At 42.4% G+C, this 21999-nt stretch overlaps 1 protein-coding gene across 1 annotated transcript in view; it reads left to right on the top strand.

Moving 5' to 3' along the window:
• The window catches only part of LOC124777998 (histone acetyltransferase KAT6B), a 281082-nt gene that overhangs the window by 956 nt on the left and 258127 nt on the right, over positions 1-21999 (top strand). Inside the window, exon 2 of the mRNA XM_047253571.1 lies at positions 20-796. Within this exon, the coding sequence (XP_047109527.1) occupies positions 227-796 (570 nt within the window). The 5' untranslated portion in view covers positions 20-226. The remainder of the gene's footprint in view (positions 1-19; positions 797-21999) is intronic.

The raw sequence follows: 21999 nt of genomic DNA, 5'->3' as shown, positions 1-21999 counted from the left end.
TATTTCGTTTTTGTTTCAGATGCATGCAGAATTCTTTCGTTAAATGTGCATATCCGAAGAAGGTGAGGCCAAAGGCGGGACGCTGTTTTCTATATCCCGCCGGGTGCCGTCGCCAAATTTTCAGAAGAATGTGACTGTGTGAAGTGCTCATACGTTTCGTGTGCTATAGGCTAGACCTGAGTTTATTTCAGAGTGAGAGTGTATTACTTTCGTTTTATAAACCCTCATGATGAAGGATAACGAGGCGGTATCGCAGGCGACGTGGGCCAATTGGATCTTGGAGGCAATCCGAAAGATCCGTAGCCAGAAACAAAGGCCGTCGGTAGAGAGAATTTCCCATGCAATTAGGCAGCATCATAGTTATCCGGAGGAAGTTATTGCCGAAAATTTAGAGCTCGCAGTTAAGGAGGGTACAGTGTTAAAAGTTTTTAACAAGGGCCAGAGTTCGTACAAAGATCCTGGCGGAGTACAGAACAGGCAGCTGCTTGTTACCAAAGGAACAGATTTAACGAAAGTAGTGGTAAAAGCAACGAGAGAATTAAATGAAAGAGAGGGCTCTACGCTTAAAAGCATTGAAAAGTACATTCGCCAGTCTCATGCCGTTAACATTACGTCTGATGATGTAGACTTCCGTGCATTATTGCGCATTTCATTGAAGCGTGCCGTGGCTCGGGGACTTCTTTCGCAGGATGGCAGATTATTTCGGCCTGCTACGTACGGTCCTGGTGGAATTCCAAAACGTTATGCCGATGGATCGCCTCCCAAGCAGCGCAGGGCACCAAGTCCAGAACCAAAGGTAAGGCTTCAGAATTGCTTTTAAACAATGTGTATGTAATTTTATTCTATTTGTTCTGTTTATTTTAAGATATGTTTGATGCTTAAATTAAGGATAATGTTCTACATAGTGAGAGATATAATTTGTATATTCCGTTCGATAAATTTGTGTGGCAGATTTGTGCGCTTGTTGGGTGAGGCCAATAATTTCGTGGTGATTTTGTTTCATCCGTACCTCTGCATTTCAAACAATTGAGTCATGAAACCAGAATTTGGCAGTGGTATTTAAAAACAGTTTAGGCCAATGTGTTATCAGAGTTGGTGCAGACGTTATCTTTGCGGACCACGTGCTAGGGCGTGCCCCGCGGGTCCAAGGAGTGGGGAGTGGGAGGGAACAGACGAAAGCGCGCCAAACTGCAACAGACCCCCACCTCATAGCTATGATTTTGATGGTCGTGCAGAGGCGCTCCTTACTATCCAGCACATTTTAGTACTATGTACCAATGCCTGAAGTGAAGCCGTTTACATGGCAGGCTGTGATGCCTCTAAATTCTTATTTCTTTACTGGCGGAGGATAGTAAAAGTATCTAAATGATATCGCCGGGGTATTTAACAATCGGTGCGACGTACACAGCTCATAGTACATAATTTTGGTATTCTAAAAACTTCATTTCATAGGGGAATACCACAATTCTTCCGCACACATTACCATCACAAAGTGATGAAATATACACGAGCGTGGTCAGCTCCCGTAGCATTTGTGTTTGTAATTTAGAACAAATAGAAACTCTCATGTACAATACAGATATACATGAAATTACTCAGTTTGGCCATCTACAATAAAAGCTTATTACAACCTCTGGCACAACGGAAAATTTTAATTTGTGTTATATATCATATAACATTGAAATAACCGGTGGTATAAGAATGCGTTATCTCTTGCAAATAGTACTGCTTTTTTTTGCTTTTGACTTAAAGGCTTTGTATGAGTGCGAGGTTGTATGTGAACACCGTGTGTAATACCTGTAAGGAAGTAGGAATTCCTTACGCGGTGCAAAATACTTTTCATTTGTAGTATTTGAGTGTTTTCTCTCCCCGAGTACCACCGCGCAGACTGTGTTTCCTCCATCATTTCACGGACAAAAATTTTTTGCGGCGCTAATACCACACGAACGTCGGGTAAAAGTGTAGCTTCTATTCGTCTTATGTATCTTGACAATATTTGAAGCAACATTTTTATTTTACAACATCCACACCTTACGTGGGTTCTGAGAATTATCCGCCCGCGTTGTGAAATCGTCACAGGGACAAGAGCTCCGTAAACGCGGCGGTCGGGTATCAATAATTCGCGTCGCCTGAGCAGGGCCGTTGCGGCCGGCTCGGCACGGCTCGGTCCGACTCCCACGGCCGGCGACCGCTATGGCTGCCTCCGCTGCGGTCGTTACCCGCCGTTGCCGCGGCCCCGTTGTCTTGTTCGGTCGTATTTGCTTAGAAACAAAACACGCTGATGCAAAGGGTTTCTGGATTAGATGTCTCTTTGTATTCCTTTTATGTTCCATTGTCACATGTACATTTTTAGCGATGCTATGTGTTTAAAACCCAAATCCACAAATATTTGGAGAGAGATTCCGGACTCCAATATAATTATCTGCATCGGTGCATTGTAATTGGACAGCGATTTATTATTTAAACTATGGATAGTAATTTGTAGCGATACATTATATTCAACATTCTATTCATCGGCGATATTTCATTGAAGCACCCTTCACATGTAAGCAAAACAGGACCGAAGATGGGTTTGTTAGTAAAGCATTCATTACTCTAAGAGTTGAAAGTATCCAGCTATTTAACGTATAATACCGTTTTCGTATTTGGTGACTATTAAAATAATTTCTGCAGCAGTCGAAATAAATTACAACGCGTTCTATAATGCGAAACATTTGTGATTCTGGCAGAGTGACATTTAGTGACAGAAGAGAATTTACAAACTGAAAAATCTAGTTACCTATACGACAGTGAACGCGGTTTCTGGATTTGAGTTGAAAGCAAAATCAGAACGGAAGTCTGCGCGCATAACTGATTGTGCGGATTTTAGAAGTACCGTTAGATTTTTTTCGTATTTACAAATGCTGGGGAACTTCCACCACGTACCACAGATTGCAGTCAGGTAAATGTGTGTGTAGAATTCAGCAGGGAGTGACAGCCACAATCTCTCGGGAGAACGTTCCGATTTATGCGACATAAAACGGACGCAAGGAATACTGCAGAAATTTGTGTAAAATTACGCATTAAATTTATAAATAAAAAAATTTCCATGCTGAATTCCAACCGTGTAGATTGTACTGGTGAAAAAAAAAAATATTTTTCTTGTTACTGCTGTAACCGTACTGACCGCCGCGATATGGCAACTGCGTATGTAGGGCGGCTGGAGGTGAGGCTGCGCGCTGGGGTTCTGCGTCTTTATTATGTAACCGCGGAAAACCATGGCCAACTGATTCTCTTGCTCGCATCGCACTCGCTCGATTATCTTATGCCAGGATGTTAGACGTCATTCTCTCGATTCCAACACTTCAACACGCAGTCGTCAGCCGTTGGTGATACTTAGTTTTACGTTTTGTCAAAGGAAAGGTTCTAGCAATTTCTCTCCTCTCCTGGCATTTGACTCTGGGTTTATTGCAGTGCGGCTACATTTGTGCAACAATGTGGGACGATTCTTACTGAATAATGATATCCTAGTTCCCAACTTCCGGGAGAGAATCAGTAACGACAATATAATTTTTGTACGGTATTTAAGAACATTACTAGTTGGAGAATCTAATGATTCACCTTACTTATCCTTCAACTTTCTGTTGATGATATGGTGAAAATAGTTTTGCAGTATACGTCAACACAATTGGGTAGCATTGCACCACAGAATGCTGTTAATACATTTTGAGTCATATGCTGCACCATGCTTCTCTTTAGAATCACCTTCAGTTTGCCAGAATATAAAAATTGGCTGCAGGAGGAAGGTTAAAAATAAAAATACCGGCCACAACAATCTGTGCTCAGGCAGAGCTGAAATTACGGCGAACAGATTTTCAAAATCAAAATATGGTATTCAAATTAGAATTTGAAATAAATCTACATTTTGTGGAAATTTTTGTAAATACTATTTTGACATAGTAGATTCATGTTAACCGCTTGGTTAATGCTACAACTGCATAGATCATCGACCCATTTTCTTAAAAATTTGCACAGAAAAAGAGCTGGCAAGATAAATTCCATTACCAGTCGAGTAAATATTTTGTTTTATTGTTGTCACATGCAGTATATCGCATTAATAAAAACGATGTCTTGACTAGGATAGAAAATGGTTATTATTTACAAAGGTTACTTTTTTCGATCATAGTTGGCCAGGAAGTTTCGCCGTAGGTAGTTTCTGAAAAGTGTTTTTTGTTTTGTGTTGCAGAATAATGTATATCATTCACGAGTTTGATATTTTCAAATGGAAGTTTATAAAAATCAACACATGAAGTAACCTGAAAATGCATCTTAGTTATAACTATTTCTTTAGCAGTTTCGACACAAAACCTATTCTTTTCATAAATCATTTGTGATCGAGAATACGCTTCCTGCAGTAGCATTAATGTAAGGCAGAGCTTACAACAAACGCAGCATGAGCTGCAGATTTTTGCAGCAGTTATGAAATGTAAGCAAGTTGACAGCGGGACATTTAAACCAAAATAGGATGCCCTCGTAAAATACGCGAAGTCTTGTCTTCCTACCGTAAATAATTTAATTGCAGTTAGAAAGACAAGAGTAACTTCAAAAGGCAGTGCCAAACAATTGCTTTAGAGTGTTTTCTGTGTCTAGCTCTAGAGCGTGTGCTGAGTATGGAACGGTTAAGGTTCCATTTCTTACGTACATAAATGAAAAGTCAAACTGAACGACACCATTCCCATTGTTTTAGGATTCAGAAATCGTGAGAGAGATGCGCGTGACAGTTTTAAGTTACACGTGATGTGCTTATTCTTGTAAAGTACAGAAAGCGTTGCCTCACAGACAACGTTCATTCCGAAACAATTTATATTTGAATTCGAAAATTCATTAAATTTTATGCGGTGTTCGCAAATGAATCTCCTTTCATCGCTAGACGAAACAGACCGTGCGTGATATTAGTCTTCTTGATACTGAGTCGATATTCAGACAAGGGTGTGTAACAGTTAATTAGTAAAGATTTTGAATAACGTTATAAATGTCGACTGTGCATCAACACACCGTATAAACCATACACTCATGAAGCTACATGCAGTGTGTGTGGTATTACGTTAAGCAGTTAATATGTCTGTATGAAAGTACGGTTACTTGAAACGTAATTAGCTCATTCTTTTAGAATTTTTAAAGTACCGCGAAAAGCTCGATCATTTCTATTGAAAGTCTGCTTTGATAAAAATGAACTACGAAGTAGTCTATTCCAGTTTGAAAAGCAAAATGTTTGAAAATTCTTATGTCAATGACCATGTCAGATAACGAACCAAATTTCGTATGGGCATTGCGCAAATCACAAATCAGTCTTATACAAAGTGTATCCTTAAACCAGTTAGTACTTTGGTGATCAGCCAATAAACATGGAAACAACGTAAATCCCTAGGATTCGTTATTACCTCTGATAGAGCAGTTTAAAATAGTGAACGGAATAGGTTTATGGAAACGGATATGTATCATAAATTCAGTTGATAAATTTTTGCAAGTTCAGAGAACAATGCAAATGTACTTTTGAGTATAACCGACGCAACAGGTTAACAAGTAACAATTTTTCAGAAAGGAAATAAACAATCTACTGAAGACAGCTCATAAAGTGCTGCAACATATGTGGGTTAAAACAAAACTACAAGACGGTACTTTGCAAAAGGAGGAATTCCTCACCAGTTTTTCGTAGTAAGCACGAAAAATTCTCCTGCTGCTTGGTTGCCAGTAAATCAATGCAAGATCACATCTGAATCCGTCATTATATCAGGAATGAAAAAGGGAAACACTATTAAAATTGTTGGATTATTCTTTTTCAGTGCATACACAAAGTACTATAAAAGCCACAACTAACTTGACATGTCGTTTTGCTCGTATAGTTAATAAACACTTTTTCTGCCAGTAAACGTTATTTGCAGTTACACCAGTTTTAGTTCTACTAATTGTTTAGGTGAGTATGACACAAGTATTCTAAACTGGAGTTTTATATATTTAAAGCAAGAATTCAATTTTGGCACGAAAAAGAGTACATTGGCTCCCGCTTGCAGATGCGTATATTTCACAGGATATCCCTGATTGTCAACTGCGTAAGGTCAAATATATTCCACCCTGTACTGGCATTCAGAAATAGGTTTTCCTTGTTTTGCACTGTGCTGCATTTCCTTAAAATCTCTTGCTTGGTATTCTGAGTTGGTGATCGGGAATTTTTAAATGCGCAGTTCACAACCTTACTAGGCTATGTTTGGCTTAATGAAGCGACAGACGACAGCTGGATGAAAAGAAAGAATAGCCATTGCCACACATGATCGAAGGTAGATCCGTATCATCTGCTGCGAAATCCATATTTCTGTAGCTACGCACAGTTAAAACAAAGTTTTGGGGTACTTAAGTGATCAGCACTGTATGCAACGGCCGACAGCTGTCGATAGATGTAAGTAAAATAATGTTAATAAATGTAAATAAACGATAATGTCGAGATGGGCTGCTACACTGGAATCGCATTCAACCGTCGAGGATTGAGGGTATGTTCCTGGAGCCATTTTTAAGGAATTATCACATAAAGCTAGGAGTGGATAAGGCAGCGTCAAACGAAGATTTATGAAAAGAAACTTGGAATGTTGTTTAGATTCAAGTCACGTAGTTTAAAACCATTGTTTCATCAGATCGCCGATTACTGTTAACTGTTTTTACCAAGTTACATTACCAGAAAGCAGCCAGTAAAGAGTCGCGCGATTCATTGTCACGGGTTTGTTTTGTCAGAGTGGCGCTCTGACAACACTGTGGTTCGATAGTTCTGGTACACTGGATGAATGACGTAATTAATGGTAAAATTACCAACAGTATTTGGTAGGGAAAGAAACACGAATGAATGGGTAAGAGAGAAAATGGAAACCAACTAGTTACCTTCGCTTGTTTGTTTGTTCAGCATATAATTAGAACCGCACAGCGTTCAGTGTTAGTCCGTTTTGTATTTTACATCCTTATAGAATGTAAATAGCATGTTATAATTAATAAAAATTTATTGATCGCCAAACTTTTTTGCGTTTTTGCAACCAGAGCAATTACTATTCATGGTTTATGTAGTGTACCAAAATTACCGAACCACAGTTTTGGCAAAGCGCAAAACAGTGCCATCACAACGAATCACGCGGCTCTTTACTATGGGCTTCTGGTAGTGTAACATAAAAACGATGACCAGTAATCGGTGAGCTGATCAAACAACGGTTTTAAACGATGTCATTTGAATCTAAATAACATTCAAAGTTTCTTCTCATAAATCTCCGTTTGATACTGCCTTATCCACTCCTAGATTTATGTGATAGTTCCTTCAAAAGTCGCTCCATGCGCATACCCTCAATCCTCGACGGTTGAATATGATTCCAGCGCAGTCAACCCATATCGACCTTTCTCTTCTATTTACAGGCATTAACATTTTATTTATATCTATCGACAGCAGTCGGCCGTTGCACGAAGTGCTGTCACGTACAAGTCTTCTAAAATTTTATCATCACAATATGTACCTGCGGAAATGTCACAACGAAGACCCTAATTGCAGTTTTTTTGGTTTGCCGTCTCTTATTATACCGTGTTGTTGAGGAAATAGTTGCTAGTGCTTTATGGTAAATCTGTACTGTTTATTTTATTTTTACTACAGCATCCCACTGTTTTACGTTACAAAACAAGTTTTTTTAATAAAAGTTGAATTAAAAAATGACAGTTTCAATTTTGCTATAAATATTGTTAATTTTTAAGTAATCGCATAATTGTGCAGAACAAAAATGAACCTTAGGTGAGCTGGCCTTTTGTATTTCATTTCTCAGTGTCTCTAAATCTAGTAAGACACTAAACGCATGCGTAAAGAGCGTTGTTTGTAACGCCCTAGAGGTATGCAACTCACCAAACGTTCTCGCAACCAGGGTACAGCCTTGACTGGCAAAAGCTACTAGTAAAACTACAGTAGTCTACGCTTACTTATGATAGTCTACTGTAGCCTATTGTGGTGTTACTACTCTGGCATCTCCCGAAGTTGATTCCTAATACGCGACGTGGCGTTTTTGTGTCCCTTATTTCGTTAGATGTGTCAGTTGTAACGATTGAGCCACTTCATACATATCATCAAGTGCTCTGTAACATACGAAACAATCAATCGGTGGTAAAAACAGAGAGACTGACTGCTTACGTGGTGCGAAGAAAATAAGCCGGTCGGGACCGTCAGCAAAAGGTTTGAACGCCTGCGGGAATCATTCGTCACGGGCTCGAATAGAGGACACAAAGTGCACGCACCTCGCCTTTATAGTTCATGTTCTGTCATACATGCCCCCAAGTGCTTTTCAACTACGCCTCGGCGCGTATTACGAATCGAAAGTGGGAGAAATGCTGTATTTTCTGCATGTATTTTGTTTTTGGCATTATTGTCTTCTGAAACCCGAGAGGTACCTCGAATAACCCAGTATTTATCAGAGCGTAGTGAATATTAGTTGAGCGGGTTGTGTCCATTCCGCCGAGTAGTTTCTGTCGTCTGAGGATCTAGGATGGCTCGTGTTAAGCGGAAGTTGGGCCGTGGCGCCTCTAAATTAGCACCCCGGAAGCCGTGACCAGCGAACTGTGTCACCCGGAAGGCGGCGTATAATTTTTGAGCGCGCGGACAATAGGCGAGCCGCGCGTTACGCCTCCTAATTGGACCGCGGGCCTGGAGGCCTGTGACGACAACAAAGGCGGCGTGGACCGACGCGACAGCTGTGGCCGCCAACGGTCGCCGCCGCTGCCGCCGGACTGGTTCTGCCCGCTCCCCTGACCCGGCGCCGCTGCAGGTATAAGAGGAGGCTGTGCCTGCACCAGCTCGCCAAGGGCGTTGCGGCTGCTGCAGCGTCACACACCAACCACGGCGTCTGACTGGCCCAGTTAGCGCTGCAACCTGTTTCCTATCATTTTGAATATAGGTATTTATCAGCCAACGTAATCTCCTATGCGCCAACAGTCATCATGGGGTTACATAGTGTAACAAACGTTTCTGCTTTGTGAGTCAGAGGTGTAATGGCATTGATTGCTGTTTGGGTTCTACCTTCCGCATTTGCTCATTTCCGTGGGTGCGGCGTGTTTCCCGTCGCATGGACAAGCATCGTGAAAGAATCGACATAACTGTATTACGCCGCGTAGAGTCTTATGCAGCTTGTGAAGTGAGATGGTGGTGCATATCGATCTATACGAGAACAAATACCTCTTGTGAGGTGCGAAAACACGCCCTTATCATTTATTTTATTTAAATCGCTTGTCGACCGTCTAAAGACCACGATAAGTAAACAACATTTCCAAACTGCGTTTTTGCGTTGTGTAAGCCAGACATTTCTCATTAAGGAACTGTTTCTAGCACGGAATTCATCTGACCATCCGGCATCAGTGTGTTTCTCGTCTCGAAAAGTATCAGTACTAAACTTGATTACAGCTGAAACTTCCTGGCAGATTAAAACTGTGCGCCGGACCGAGACTCGAACTCGGGACCTTTGCCTTTCGCGGGCAAGTGCTCTACCAACCGAGCTACCCAAGCACGACTCACGCCCCGTCCTCACAGCTTGCCCGCGAAAGGCAAAGGTCCGAGTTCGTGTCTCGGTCCGGCACACAGTTTTAATCTGCCAGGAAGTTTCATATCAGCGCACACTCGGCTGCAGAGTGAAAATCGCGTTCTTCATTGCAGCTGTTTTGAACATGTTTCCAATTGTGTCTTCTGGCTGTATATCCGTTTCCTCCAGAGATTTCTTGGCGTTCATGTTAATTGTTGTTTTAGTATTATTATTATTATTATTATTATTATTATTATTATGAGAAATCACAATTATGTATGCTACAAGACGGATCTAGGAAGGTGAAGTTCGCTGTCGTACATTGTGATGTTACAATAGGGGACCTCGCCCAATAATACCGGTACCAACAGCTACGGCAAGCCGCTCAGAAACTGTTGTGGTGAACGGGAGGGAGGCCGAGGGTAGGGGTGCATATTTCATCATCTGGATAATCACGGTGACCAAGGCTAGTCGCAGAACTCCTCTACGTATTACTGTCCTCCATGCAGGGGTTCTCGAGCTTTTCCTCGGACAGAACACTTTGAGAATCTTGGTACTTTTATGGAACGCCTTCTTTATTTCCAAGGTTAAAAAAATTAAGAAATGATAGATACTTGTTTCATTCACAGATTACTTCAGTTTTCAATAATAACTGGCAGAGAAATAATTAAATTTTAAAGCAGTAAATAGCATTGTCAAAATTTCGAAAAAAACAGCATGTTGTTAATCGGTTTTCCCGGAGCACTTACTTCCCGCGGAACACAGTTTAGGAAACCTTGCGTGAAGCGACTGATCTTATAGGAACAGGTACATGAAGAAACATTGCCGTACCTTGTGTACTACATATCAATGGAAAATTTTTAACGAATGAAGGACAACGTAAGTGAAGTTGATCCTACTGGGTTTTCAACATCCCTGCTCCCGGGTACGAGCCAGTGGTAACCAGAACAGCGCCACCGCGCCAGGGTTTGAATTCAGAGCACACCAAAGCTTTGCAGGCAATTTTCAGCCAGCACTGTTTGAGTTGACGAGGTGCTAAATGGATAGGTTTACTTGGTAATAGTGTTTTATTTCCTACCATTTTTATGTTGCCCATACGTGCTACAAAAAGTCGTTTTGAAGGAATTAAAGATCAGCCTATCTCATAGCATTTGTGATAAATGTCTTGATGATCCACCGCATGCAGTATCTCTCGGGCGATTACCCAGAACATGGCGTCAATGGCAACACACCCTCGATAGTGAACACACATTTGTAGGGGCGGGGGACTACCAACGCGTGTCTTTATAACTTGTCGAGGAATAATTTCCCATGCGCTACGTAATGAAATAACCGGAACATCAATGTAATGACATTGTGAAATGGCAGTCATTTCCGACAAAGTTGAAATGATTTACGGGTGATCAGTTTAGGGGGGAGGGGGGGGGGAGGAGGAGGTGCGATGTTTGAATCATGTCGCCACCAAGTCAGGTGATGTGTTAGATCGAGAAGCCATCACATTTTTGAGATCAGGCACTGTCAGAACAGCCTTAGTAGGCCAGGCTGGAAAATGTACCTGTAAAGGTTGAAACTAGTCGCCTAATGTAAATACTGCAACTGTCGACAAAATCATTATTAAACGCTTTACGAAAAAAAAAAACAATAATTCATCAGAAAACAAGATGATGTAATCTCGGTCTGGCGGAAGTATCGTGCAATTTCGACACTAGCGTCTGATGATGGAAACCCCGGATCCTTTCGTAATCTCGTAACCTTTGATTCTTCATGCTCAACATAAATGATAAATGTACTGATACGCAACATGTGTTTCGATACCAAATTCACATGCACATAAAGGGAGTTTTGGTTGAACTCCAGTCGACGTCGTTATATACGGAGCACACGCCCATAGTGAGGAAGGATGTCAGCTATGTTCTTTAAAAGGAACCAACCTGGCGTTAATTGTATGCGGTTTCGAGAAATCGCCGGTAACATAAATCCAGATTGGCAGACGAGGATTTGAACAGTTCTACTCCCGAATGCGAGTCCAAGCTTCTTCCACATCGTTCGCCGACATAAACACAACACGGATGGTACGAATGCCCCTAATAGGAACAGGTGCAGGGAAGATCCGTTGCCACACCTTGTGTATGTAATAAAAATTCGCATTCTATTATTAAAATTTCTCACGTGCCTCCCCTTTTAACGGGATATTGTAGTTGAATGCTCTAACGGCTATCGGTGATTAATACTTCATACAACAGTATCTTCCTTATTTATGGAGTAAGTATGTGGCCCTTGTTTAGCAGACATAATGTAGCGCGCGCTGCGAGGCGCAAGCTAGGCAGGTTGGCGGCGGTCGCGTTTTTCGCGGTGAGTCACGGCGCTGTTGTCAAATTCTCGTTACCCGGACGCCGAGGCGTCGCGTCGCTCACCGATCACTGCTCGTAGTCGCTCTCGCTTTGCCAAGGGCAGCGATGAACGGCCGGTTCAGTTTCCTGCCGCGCTGAAAGCTCTGGGCTTCTGTGCTCGCAGTCTGCGGAACTGCGTTATATCTTCCAAGTCACCAGGCAGTACATATCGGTTTATGTGGAGTATATGCCAACTTTCTAATCTAGTCATTTTGTATTTTGTGAGGGTTTTTGTTCCAACCGACAGCTAAGCTGTCACTTCGTATTCATTGCGGAACGATCAGTAGTAGCCATTGTTTTTCTCTTTCTATTGCCCTTGAAATGTATCTGTGTGCTTTTTACCGAGCGAGCGAAATGACACTGTCAAGGAAGTAATGCTATTCGTGGTCGAAAGGATCAGGTTTAAGAGCTTCATAGCGACCACCTGAATTTAGGTTTTTAATGGTTTTGTGTATACGGATTCTGGCAGATGGCGGATGGATTCTTAAAACAGGACTAGCGCTGATTTCTCTTGCCCAATTCAAATGGTCTATTTTCAATCCCCTTGTCAACATGATGTAGAACTCTTATACCGTAACTATAATGAAGCGGTGGTGGTGTGTCGAAATGATTTTTCGTTGGGTTGTCACCTTGTAGTATCTCACATACAGAAACATACTTGCTTTGCAGATGTTACCTACATTGCAGATGTTACCTACACGTGCTGCTATATTAATGTAAACCTGTAATCGGCAGTATCAATTTTAAAACATAAGACATTTATCGGCGAACCATTGGTCAGCATTGATTGATCAGCGTCAGATAGCCAAAGAGCGTGACCAACAGCGTCGTACAGAATAATTGCTATTTATTGTTGAATTGCAGTTTTCGAAGCTCTCTGAGCCTCGTTATTCTAGGTCTCGTGTCTTTCCTGTAGCATTCTAGAAGAGTTATCAAGGTTTTAACATTTGGGACCGTGTAAAACAAAGTCAAGCTGCAATTACAACCCAGTGTGGGATTCTGCGTGCGCGTTTTCTTGCCTTTGAACCCTCCCTCCGAAATACCTATGAAAGATAAAGTGTTCACGCCCGAGTCCATATCCGGCATAGGATTTTCTTGTCCCAGATGTTTAAAATAGCTCAGGCTAAGACATTTCAATCAAGGGTCTCATTTTCTCGGGTTTGATTTGTTAGTATTGTTGCCAAGAAGCATCATATTAAACCGCATGTTGATGTGCACAGGCTGCATGTATTCTCAAATTGTGTTTTACTATACTCAGTTTTCAGTGCAATTTTACCATTCTAGTGTTATTGCAGTTTTATATCCTATAAAATAGGTCCATGAAGGTCACGATCATTAATAATTTTGTAACAAAGTCCGGAAATTGTAAAGAAAATAGTATCGTGACACTGCTGCCGCCAAAATTTTCAATTTAAACGCATTAATTTTCATGTAAGTGAATGACTGGAAAAGAGTACCAGAGATATTGGTAAAGCACCGCAACTCTTGTCATTAGAGCAGAACTGTTTTTACTACTGAAATAAAGAGGGCGGTGTAGCCTCATGGTTGTTCCACGCCGTCAAGGAGCAGGCGAGTGAAATCTTTGGTACCACATGTCCTTCATATTCATTATCGGATATCGTTTAACTGTTACAGATTTTTTGTGAAGTAATTTATTTATGTTGCAGCTACACCATCTGGGTGGGCATAAAGGGACTCTCCTAAAAAATACTGCTTGGAAGTTAACTACTTTAAGGTAACGATGTTTGATTGTGGTTACAGTAGGTACCTTATTTTCTGCATGTCCCATACCATGCAAAAACATGTTTTGCTGATTTGCTAAGAATCTCTTGCACAGGCGGTTATGATGTCGCCTAACACTGTGGCCACTGCATTGAAGCCACAATTTCAGCTCGTTCAAAATCAGGAAAATCTTAGTTCTCTTTTACGTATCGTAAGGACATCTTTCAACGAGTGAGTGTGACACGCAGTTAATATACGTGATCGACTTACCATGTGTTGCAACGGAGCGACTGGTATGTGCTGGGGAACCCTGCTACTTAGAAGGGGAAAAAAAATTGATCCCAACGGAAGGTCGCCGACGGAGGCCCACTTTCTATTGTGTCATGCGCGATGAGTCCCATGCGAGTGATTCAGACCACAGTGGGGTACAAAAAGAGAATGAAAAAGGTTGCAAATGAGGGAAGAGGGTACAGCAGGTAGCTGTTCCCAGGGCTGTACACGCGCTGTTGCTTGTACATACATGCAGCACAGAAGCTGACGTTGGTGTGGTCTGTCAAGCCTGTTTTTATATGATATCTCGGAGGAAACAGTTACGCAATAACAGAGGCCATACTTGACGCACCCCCTCCTTGTCCCCCCCACACCCACACAGTGTCAGTAATTTTTCGAGGAACGGAGCAGTAGCTACTGGGATTAGAACAAAGTTCAGTATTTGCCACTACGCTCAATTTTAGTTTGAATAGCAGCCATCTTATTATTTTGTCCTTGAAGTGAAAACACCATGTGGAGGACAGACTGGTTTGCAAAACTACAGTCTTATAAAAAACGCACGTTGTCTGCTAACCGTGTCGTAAGAAATTGTTGAGTGACCTTGAAATCAGTAGTTAATATATGAACTTTTCTGAGAGCCAACAAACTTCGAGAGTCGTACAAGTTGTCTTGAAGAAATTGCGGATAGGAATCCATGTTCGGAAACGTCATCCAACGACGCTACAGATCGTTCACTTCGGCGCCTGCCGATGTGTCACCCCTTCAGCAACAAGCGTCTCTTGGTACGCTGGCAGAACGTAGGGGAACATCTCGCAGTGTTGTTTTCCAGTGATCGCGGCTGATTACCACGATTGCAAAGGAGAAGATTGAGCTGAATGTTGCATGGACAGGCCTTGTCTGCTACGAATACTATGCGCTGATGTCTTGGTGGACGACTGTTTCGGGCACGGGCTTCAGTCTTCAGCTTATTTTTCTCCTGTGTATCATAGAGGTTTTAGAAGGTTCCAGGAGAAAAATAAACTGCAGTTGTAAAACCGTGACCGGCAACAGACCATCATATTCGTATGGGACAAGGCCTGTCCGCGCAGAAAGTAGCTCTCTCTTATCTTCTCTATTGACGTTCGTGCCAATCAGTAACGCTCATTGAATAACAAACAACGTTGCGAGGCGTTTCGCCCACGAAACATCAACATAAAAAGTCATACATGCTGCCGAAGAGGTGACAGGCGCAGATGCTTATAACTATGACGCTATAGCATCATTGGATGACGTTTCAGGAAACGGCTTCCCATCCTCAGTCTGTTTAAAATACCCCTCTACAACCCCTAGAAGTTTGTCAGCATCGTTTCGTAACACACTGTACATTGTCTTTATACAAATCCTCCATCGGTTCATTCTGGTTAATGCGAAATCGGAGAAACCAGATTCCGAGGCACATTTGCACCCCAGTGACGCAAGGTACGAAGGTGCTATGTTGGATTCATATTACCATTCACATTGCTCATTATTATTGTTGAAAGTTCTTTGGTGCTACTATAGTTAATTTTAGATGTTGGTCATCTCATCGCAGAGTAGCATCTTGGGAAATCATCTAAATAGAAAAAAATTAAAAAATAATTCGGCTTTGCACCCACGAAAGATATTGACAGTAACGACGATGCGTAACTGATTAATGGAACGGCTAAATGTATCCATCCATTCAACACGAGTACAAGGAACGAGTAGTGATGAAACGTTCGTCGATCTAGACAGTGTGTTCACAGTAATGCAGTTGACCCAAGTAAAATCGTGTGTGTAGTTGTCGATGCCACGTAAGGCGCAGGGGAAGGGGTCGGAATGCGTTAAATGAAGTGAGGCGCTTGAGCGCGAGAGAAGGCAGCTGGAAGAGGCGGGCTGTAAGTGATCCCGCAGCCAGCTGTCAGTCAGAGGCCGCGAACCGTTTGTGCGACGTTGTCAACGCCTCGCAGCTAGCGCCGAGCAGTGCTACTCCACGGCTCGGCGGGTGGCACCTGGACACCTGCGTATGTGCCACGGCGTCTTTTCTGTGGACTTGTCATTGTACCCTCCTGGCCTAGGGCAGTAAAATGCTTCTCTGATCAATGCAAATTCATATGCTTTCGTACATCATCTGCTTCGTGCGTTGTGATCCATCGTTCCAAAATAGTTATATTGCAAAGCTATACCTCGGAACCAGTTGCCGGCTGCGAAAGATAACAGAGAGAAGGCCGAAAACCGTATTTCTGTCTTTCGAAACTGTCGCACCTCCGGAGATCGCAGTACAGTCCCTCCATTGTCATCGTACGAACGTCTGAATGGCAGACATGGAGGGAGATAACCGATTACCTAGTCGAAAAGCAATCGCCTAGTAGTGGAAAAGTATCAGACCAGATGAAATAACTGTAACATTCTACAAAAAATATGCGTAAGAACTTGTTTCCCTTGTAGCAGTTTATCGTATATGACTGTAGCAACGAAGCGTACCTAGGGATTGTAAAAAAAAAAAAAGTAGGTCATTGCCGTATTCAGGAAGGGTCGTAGGGCAGTTGCAATTGTAGGCCTACATAGTTGACGTCAGTCTGTTATAGAATTATGATCCATATTTTATGCTCACGAATGGGCGGTTTTCGAGAACGAAAGTTCGATTCTTAAAAGAACCAGAAGGGAAGGTTACTAATAAATACTAACGACGACTCCACCGTCACCTTGCCCAGTTTCCCTCTCACCTGTAGCCCTCTAGACTCTCTCCCTCTCCCCACCGTCCCCATTAGAGAGAGAGAGAGAGAGAGAGAGAGAGAGAAGGGGGGGGGCGGTACTACGGGTGGGTCCAACTGCAATCACAATTAGTCCTCATTGTTGTAAATATTCAGATATCGGTGTTAGTGTTGGTAGAACAGGTATTACGTTAGAGCTTCAGCTGAGTTTATACGTCGATAAAATAATTCAGTTTTATATTGCCGGATTTGAGTGTCCAATAGGTACGAATTTCAGCAGCCAACCATATTCCCGTCATCAAGTGCGGTAATCAAGCAGTTCTTTAAGGCACGTGAGGACGTTTGCCGAAATATTACGCCCTCTGCACAAAGTTATGGCCGTACAGAACCGTGAATTATCTCATCAGAAACTACTCTGGAAGAAATAGATGAGTCGCCTCATACTGCGTTGTATGTTTCCCCCTCTTGCCAGTGACCTTGCTGTTTGAAGGTGTGGCATACCGTTACAAGGAAGCTAACAAGCCAATCGTTAACATTTGTACAACTCTGTGTGCGTAGCTGTTACGGTCATATTTTTTTAAAGTCTGTTACCGCATCGAAATTGTTTAGTTTGCTTTCACTTCGTTGTAGCCCTGTGGGAACTCTTAAGGTAGAGAAAAAGCAGTCTGAACGCAAGCGCGCTTTTGTGCGGGCGCGGTGTAAAGCTCAAGGTCGATGAAAGGAAGCACGCCGAGCGTTTTTGCCAGTGGCTGCAGCAGCGCCCCACAGTGCGAATTGCCTTAACGAAGCGCGGGTGCTACTCAACGGGATCTCGATTGGAGCGGACGTCTTGCAATTATCTGCTCACAATGTTTGCTGGGCTAACTGGAGGAAGTGGCTTTTTACGGTGTGCACGTGTCGAGAGGGGAAATTTTGCATCGTGCTCTTCCTAGAACGGGCAGTTTATCCTGTTTTTCATTTCTTGTGCTTTCGGGCAGTGCGTATTAGTAATTCTGTCGATAGTTCCGTAGGTTTAATGCACTTACACGGTTACATCTTTGAAGTGAAGAGTGTTTTCTGTGGCCCAGAAAGGAAGTTGCAAAAGGCAGCATCCATTAATTTAGCTCTCTCTCTTTCGTTGTTTCCTTAAATCAGTTGAGTCCAACGTGGTACGTGTCTTATTAGAAGGTCAGTGGCTATTTTGTACCCATTCAGAGATTGCCCGCGATTTTCAGTGGGCGCGACGGGAGTAAACGACTATTTTCTCTTCTACAAAAATGTACGGTTTTCACAAGTTTACGATAAACCGTTCTGCAGGATAGACGTACTACCTGTGCAGACTTACAGTATAGGTTGTGATTTGATGACACATCGTACCTTACTAACGGAAAGTGGTCAGTTCCGCTCGTTGTCATCACTCTGTTATTTTTCCCATGAATCCTTGTCATTTTCTCACAAGGCTCTGATGTGTGAATGTTATTAGTGTTAATAATAATCTTATAATTAATATACATAATATAAAAATAGCTCCAACACCCTATTGTGATCTGAAGAACCCTGTTGTGGATACTTATTAATCACTCCCGAGGAACTATGGGGTTTGAGGATCTATGGAGTTTGATGTCGCAATGGTTTGTTAAAAGGCTGGACTTGCATTTGGGAAGAAGACAGTTCAAATTCCCGTCCAGCTAATTAGCCGTAACCTTCCCGATGTCTTCACTTAAAGGCTTGTAACTCATTTGCACGTTGAAGTCACCTTCCAGAAGATGAGGTTCGAATAGCCGTCGATTAGCTTGAATCATTTTAAGCGAATTTCAATACAGTTCTTTCAAACAGATGGCAGCCAATTCTTGGCCCATCCATTTTTGAGGTTCTGGCGTTCCAGCGACTTCAACGTGCAAGGAACGTTAAAACCCCTCCCATCCTTCCTTCTACCAGTGCAGTGAACCTGTAATGCATGTTTACTGGTGTCATATACAGGGTTATTACAAATGATTGAAGCGATTTCACAGCTCTGCAATAACTTTATTATTTGAGATATTTTCACAATGCTATTCACACACATACAACAACTCAAAGAGTTTTTTTAGGCATTCACAAATGTTCGATATGTGCCCCTTTAGTGATCGGCAGACATCAAGCCGATAATAAAGTTCTTCCCACACTCGGCGTAGCATGTCCCCATCAATGAGTTCGAAAGCATCGTTAATGCGAGCTCGCAGTTCTGGCACGTTTCTTGGTAGAGGAGGTTTAAACACTACACCATTAAGAAAAAATGTTGCTTCATCACTGAAAACAAGTTTCGCACTGAACGCATCCTCTTTCATGAGCTGTTGCAACCGCGCCGAAAATTCAAAGCGTTTGACTTTGTCATCGGGTGTCAGGGCTTGTAGCAATTGTAAACGGTAAGGCTTCTGCTTTAGCCTTTTCCGTAAGATTTTCCAAACCGTCGGCTGTGGTACGTTCAGCTCCCTGCTTGCTTTATTCGTCGGCCTACGCGGGCTACGCGTGAAACTTGCCCGCACGCGTTCAACCGTTTCTTCGCTCACTGCAGGCCGACCCGTTGATTTCCCCTTACAGAGGCATCCAGAAGCTTTAAACTGCGCATACCATCGCCGAATGGAGTTAGCAGTTGGTGGATCTTTGTTGAACTTCGTCCTGAAGTGTCTTTGCACTGTTATGACTGACTGATGTTAGTTCATTTCAAGCACGACATACGGTTTCTCGGCTCCTGTCGCCATTTTGTCTCACTGCACTCTCGAGCGCTCTGGCAGCAGAAACCTGAAGTGCGGTTCCAGCCGAACAAAACTTTGAGTTTTTCTACGTATCTGTAGTGTGTCGTGACCATATGTCAATGAATGGAGCTACAGTGAATTTATGAAATCGCTTCAATCATTTGTAATAGCCCTGTACTTACAGTAAGAGGACATAGGAGATTGACGTCATGTTGCATCATTCTGTGGAAGGCCGTGAAGTTCTTTTTACAAGATGCATGCGGTGGTCTAGCGGTTCTAGGCGCTCAGTCCGGAACCGCGGGACTGCTACGGTCGCAGGTTCGAATCCTGCCTCGGGCATGGATGTGTGTGATGTCCTTAGGTTAGTTAGGTTTAAGTAGTTCTAAGTTCTAGGGGACTGATGACCACAGATGTTAAGTCCCATAGTGCTCAGAGCCAGCCACAAGATGCATATTTGTGTCTCTTTTAAATTGCTCACATCTGACGTGAAAATCTCAAAAAATCGAGGTTCTACGGGAAATGTGCGTGGTTGTCCAAAGTCATATGGTAGTCTTTCAGACACAAGTTATCTTGTTATCTCTTCAAAAAGTCGTAATGAATGGCAACCGTCATCGTGTCACGTAACACACAGCCATTATGTTGGTCGGAGTCGGCTCGTTAGTCTTGCCCGAGGAGCCAGTCAAGCATGTTAAGCAGATCACTTAGCATTCGTTTCGCTGCGTACCCTTTGAAACAACTTCGTGGTTTACTTGTAGCTCGAAAAGTAAGCGATAATGGATTCTAATTGTATCTCAAACATGTAGACTAGTTCTCTAGTAAAGCTGTCATTATCGAACAAACTCTAATTACCTCATTCAAGTACTGTTAGCTTCACGGGGACTTGGAGTGGCACGGGATTCTCTCTCTGAGCGATGGTGTTTCCTAAGTTTCATTCATGAAGTGGGGATTTATTGTATTAGCACCAGAGAATATATTGACGACCGATTATGATGAAAATAATAATGGTAAAGGAGCTGTGACTCGCATGCAGAACAACAGTGATTTGAACCAGGAACACACATCATCAGGAGCAGTAACAAAATTATACCCTGAATACAGTTCCTTTTTCAGGCAATGTTCTCGAAAACCGGTACTTAAAACCGGTACTTCAAACCGGTACTTAATTTTACTGTGATTTGAGGAGATTTTATATATCAAGCGATTCACTGTCGAAAGTAGACGTGGCGAGAAGAAATTAGGAGATTAAAAAGGAAGCAGTACTTAAGTAATCGTATTGCAGATACACAGTGATTTTCCCCGGCCTACTGACAACAGAACTGCGCGCGGAAGAAAAAATAAATCGTTAATGGGCCACCATATCCGTGACTGCTCTATGATTGTGTGTAAAGAATATTACGCGCCCATCCCCGAAGTTTGATACAACAATACTCCCAATAGTCTTATTCAAACTTTTGTTCTGAGAGAAAAAAAAAAAATACGAACTTATCACGTGAACGTGATTTGGATGGAAACTAGCGTGAGGCTCACATTCATTTATGAGGACATCTCACCCTTCAGTTGCCAGATTCCGTATTGAAAGTTGTTCAGAAAGACACTTGAATCTCGTGGAAAAGTTCCGTGTATCCAACGTTATCGGATAATTTTTCTGGTTCTGAGTACTTGGCATTTTCAGGGGTAGGGCTAGGAACATTAGCAGGAATTACGTTGGGTTTTGAAATTTCATCGAGTGTTTGAAATATGTTCTGAGGTATCAAGGGATCATTAATTTAGTATTGGAGGGTAAAAATCGTAAAGGGAGACCAAGAGATGAATACACTAAACAGATTCAGAAGGATGTAGCTTGCCGTAGGTACTGGTAGATGAAGCAGCTTACTGCGCAGGAAAGAGTAGCATGGAGAGCTGCATTAAACCAGTGTTTGGACTGAAAATCACAACAACAATATTTGAAACTCTTACCTTAAGATTTTGTAGTTAGGATTTTATGTAAAATTAAACAGACTGTTGACTGCAAAAAAATGATGTATCAGTAATCTTAAATGAAGTGCTTTCGGTGGTGAAACGGCCATCTGAGGCCCAGCATCGCCTACGTGGTGGCTTATCTCAACATTGTACGGTCTGGAAGTCGCCAAACAGTCTGCGACCGGGAGTTGTGATGTGCAGAAATGGGGCTTTTAGGTGAAGTGTACGAATCACAGTGAAACGACATCTCTTATACTAAATGAAATCTGTGTCCGTCCACAGTCACCGACATCGACCGCCTACAAGCAACAGCGTAAGTTTTGCATGTCACTAATTTGTGAACTAAGTGTAAGCGCTGCATCATCGACCATGCTAGCAATAAGGTTAATTGTAGTCAGTTGTTCAGGTGAATTTATTAACCAAACCTGTGTCGACTAACAAGTCATTTTAAAGATCCCGTGGATACTACTTGGCCTCGGCTGCGTCGTAATGCGCAGGGAGTCTCCATTTACTTCCGGCTCCTACAAGAAGACTTCGCTGTATCTTGGGGAAAAATGTTTATCAGGAAACGGACTGATCCCAGGCGGCATGTGGTAAGAATATCCACTGCATGATCATCATAAAGGTGTACTGTGTCCGATATGGTAGTAGCTATAGCTCGAAGTTTGCGAAC

Source organism: Schistocerca piceifrons, chromosome 2, assembly GCF_021461385.2.
Source record: "Schistocerca piceifrons isolate TAMUIC-IGC-003096 chromosome 2, iqSchPice1.1, whole genome shotgun sequence".
Lineage (NCBI taxonomy): Eukaryota > Metazoa > Arthropoda > Insecta > Orthoptera > Acrididae > Schistocerca > Schistocerca piceifrons.
Note: the sequence above shows the minus strand (reverse complement) of the source record. Positions and strands in the feature narration are given on the sequence as shown.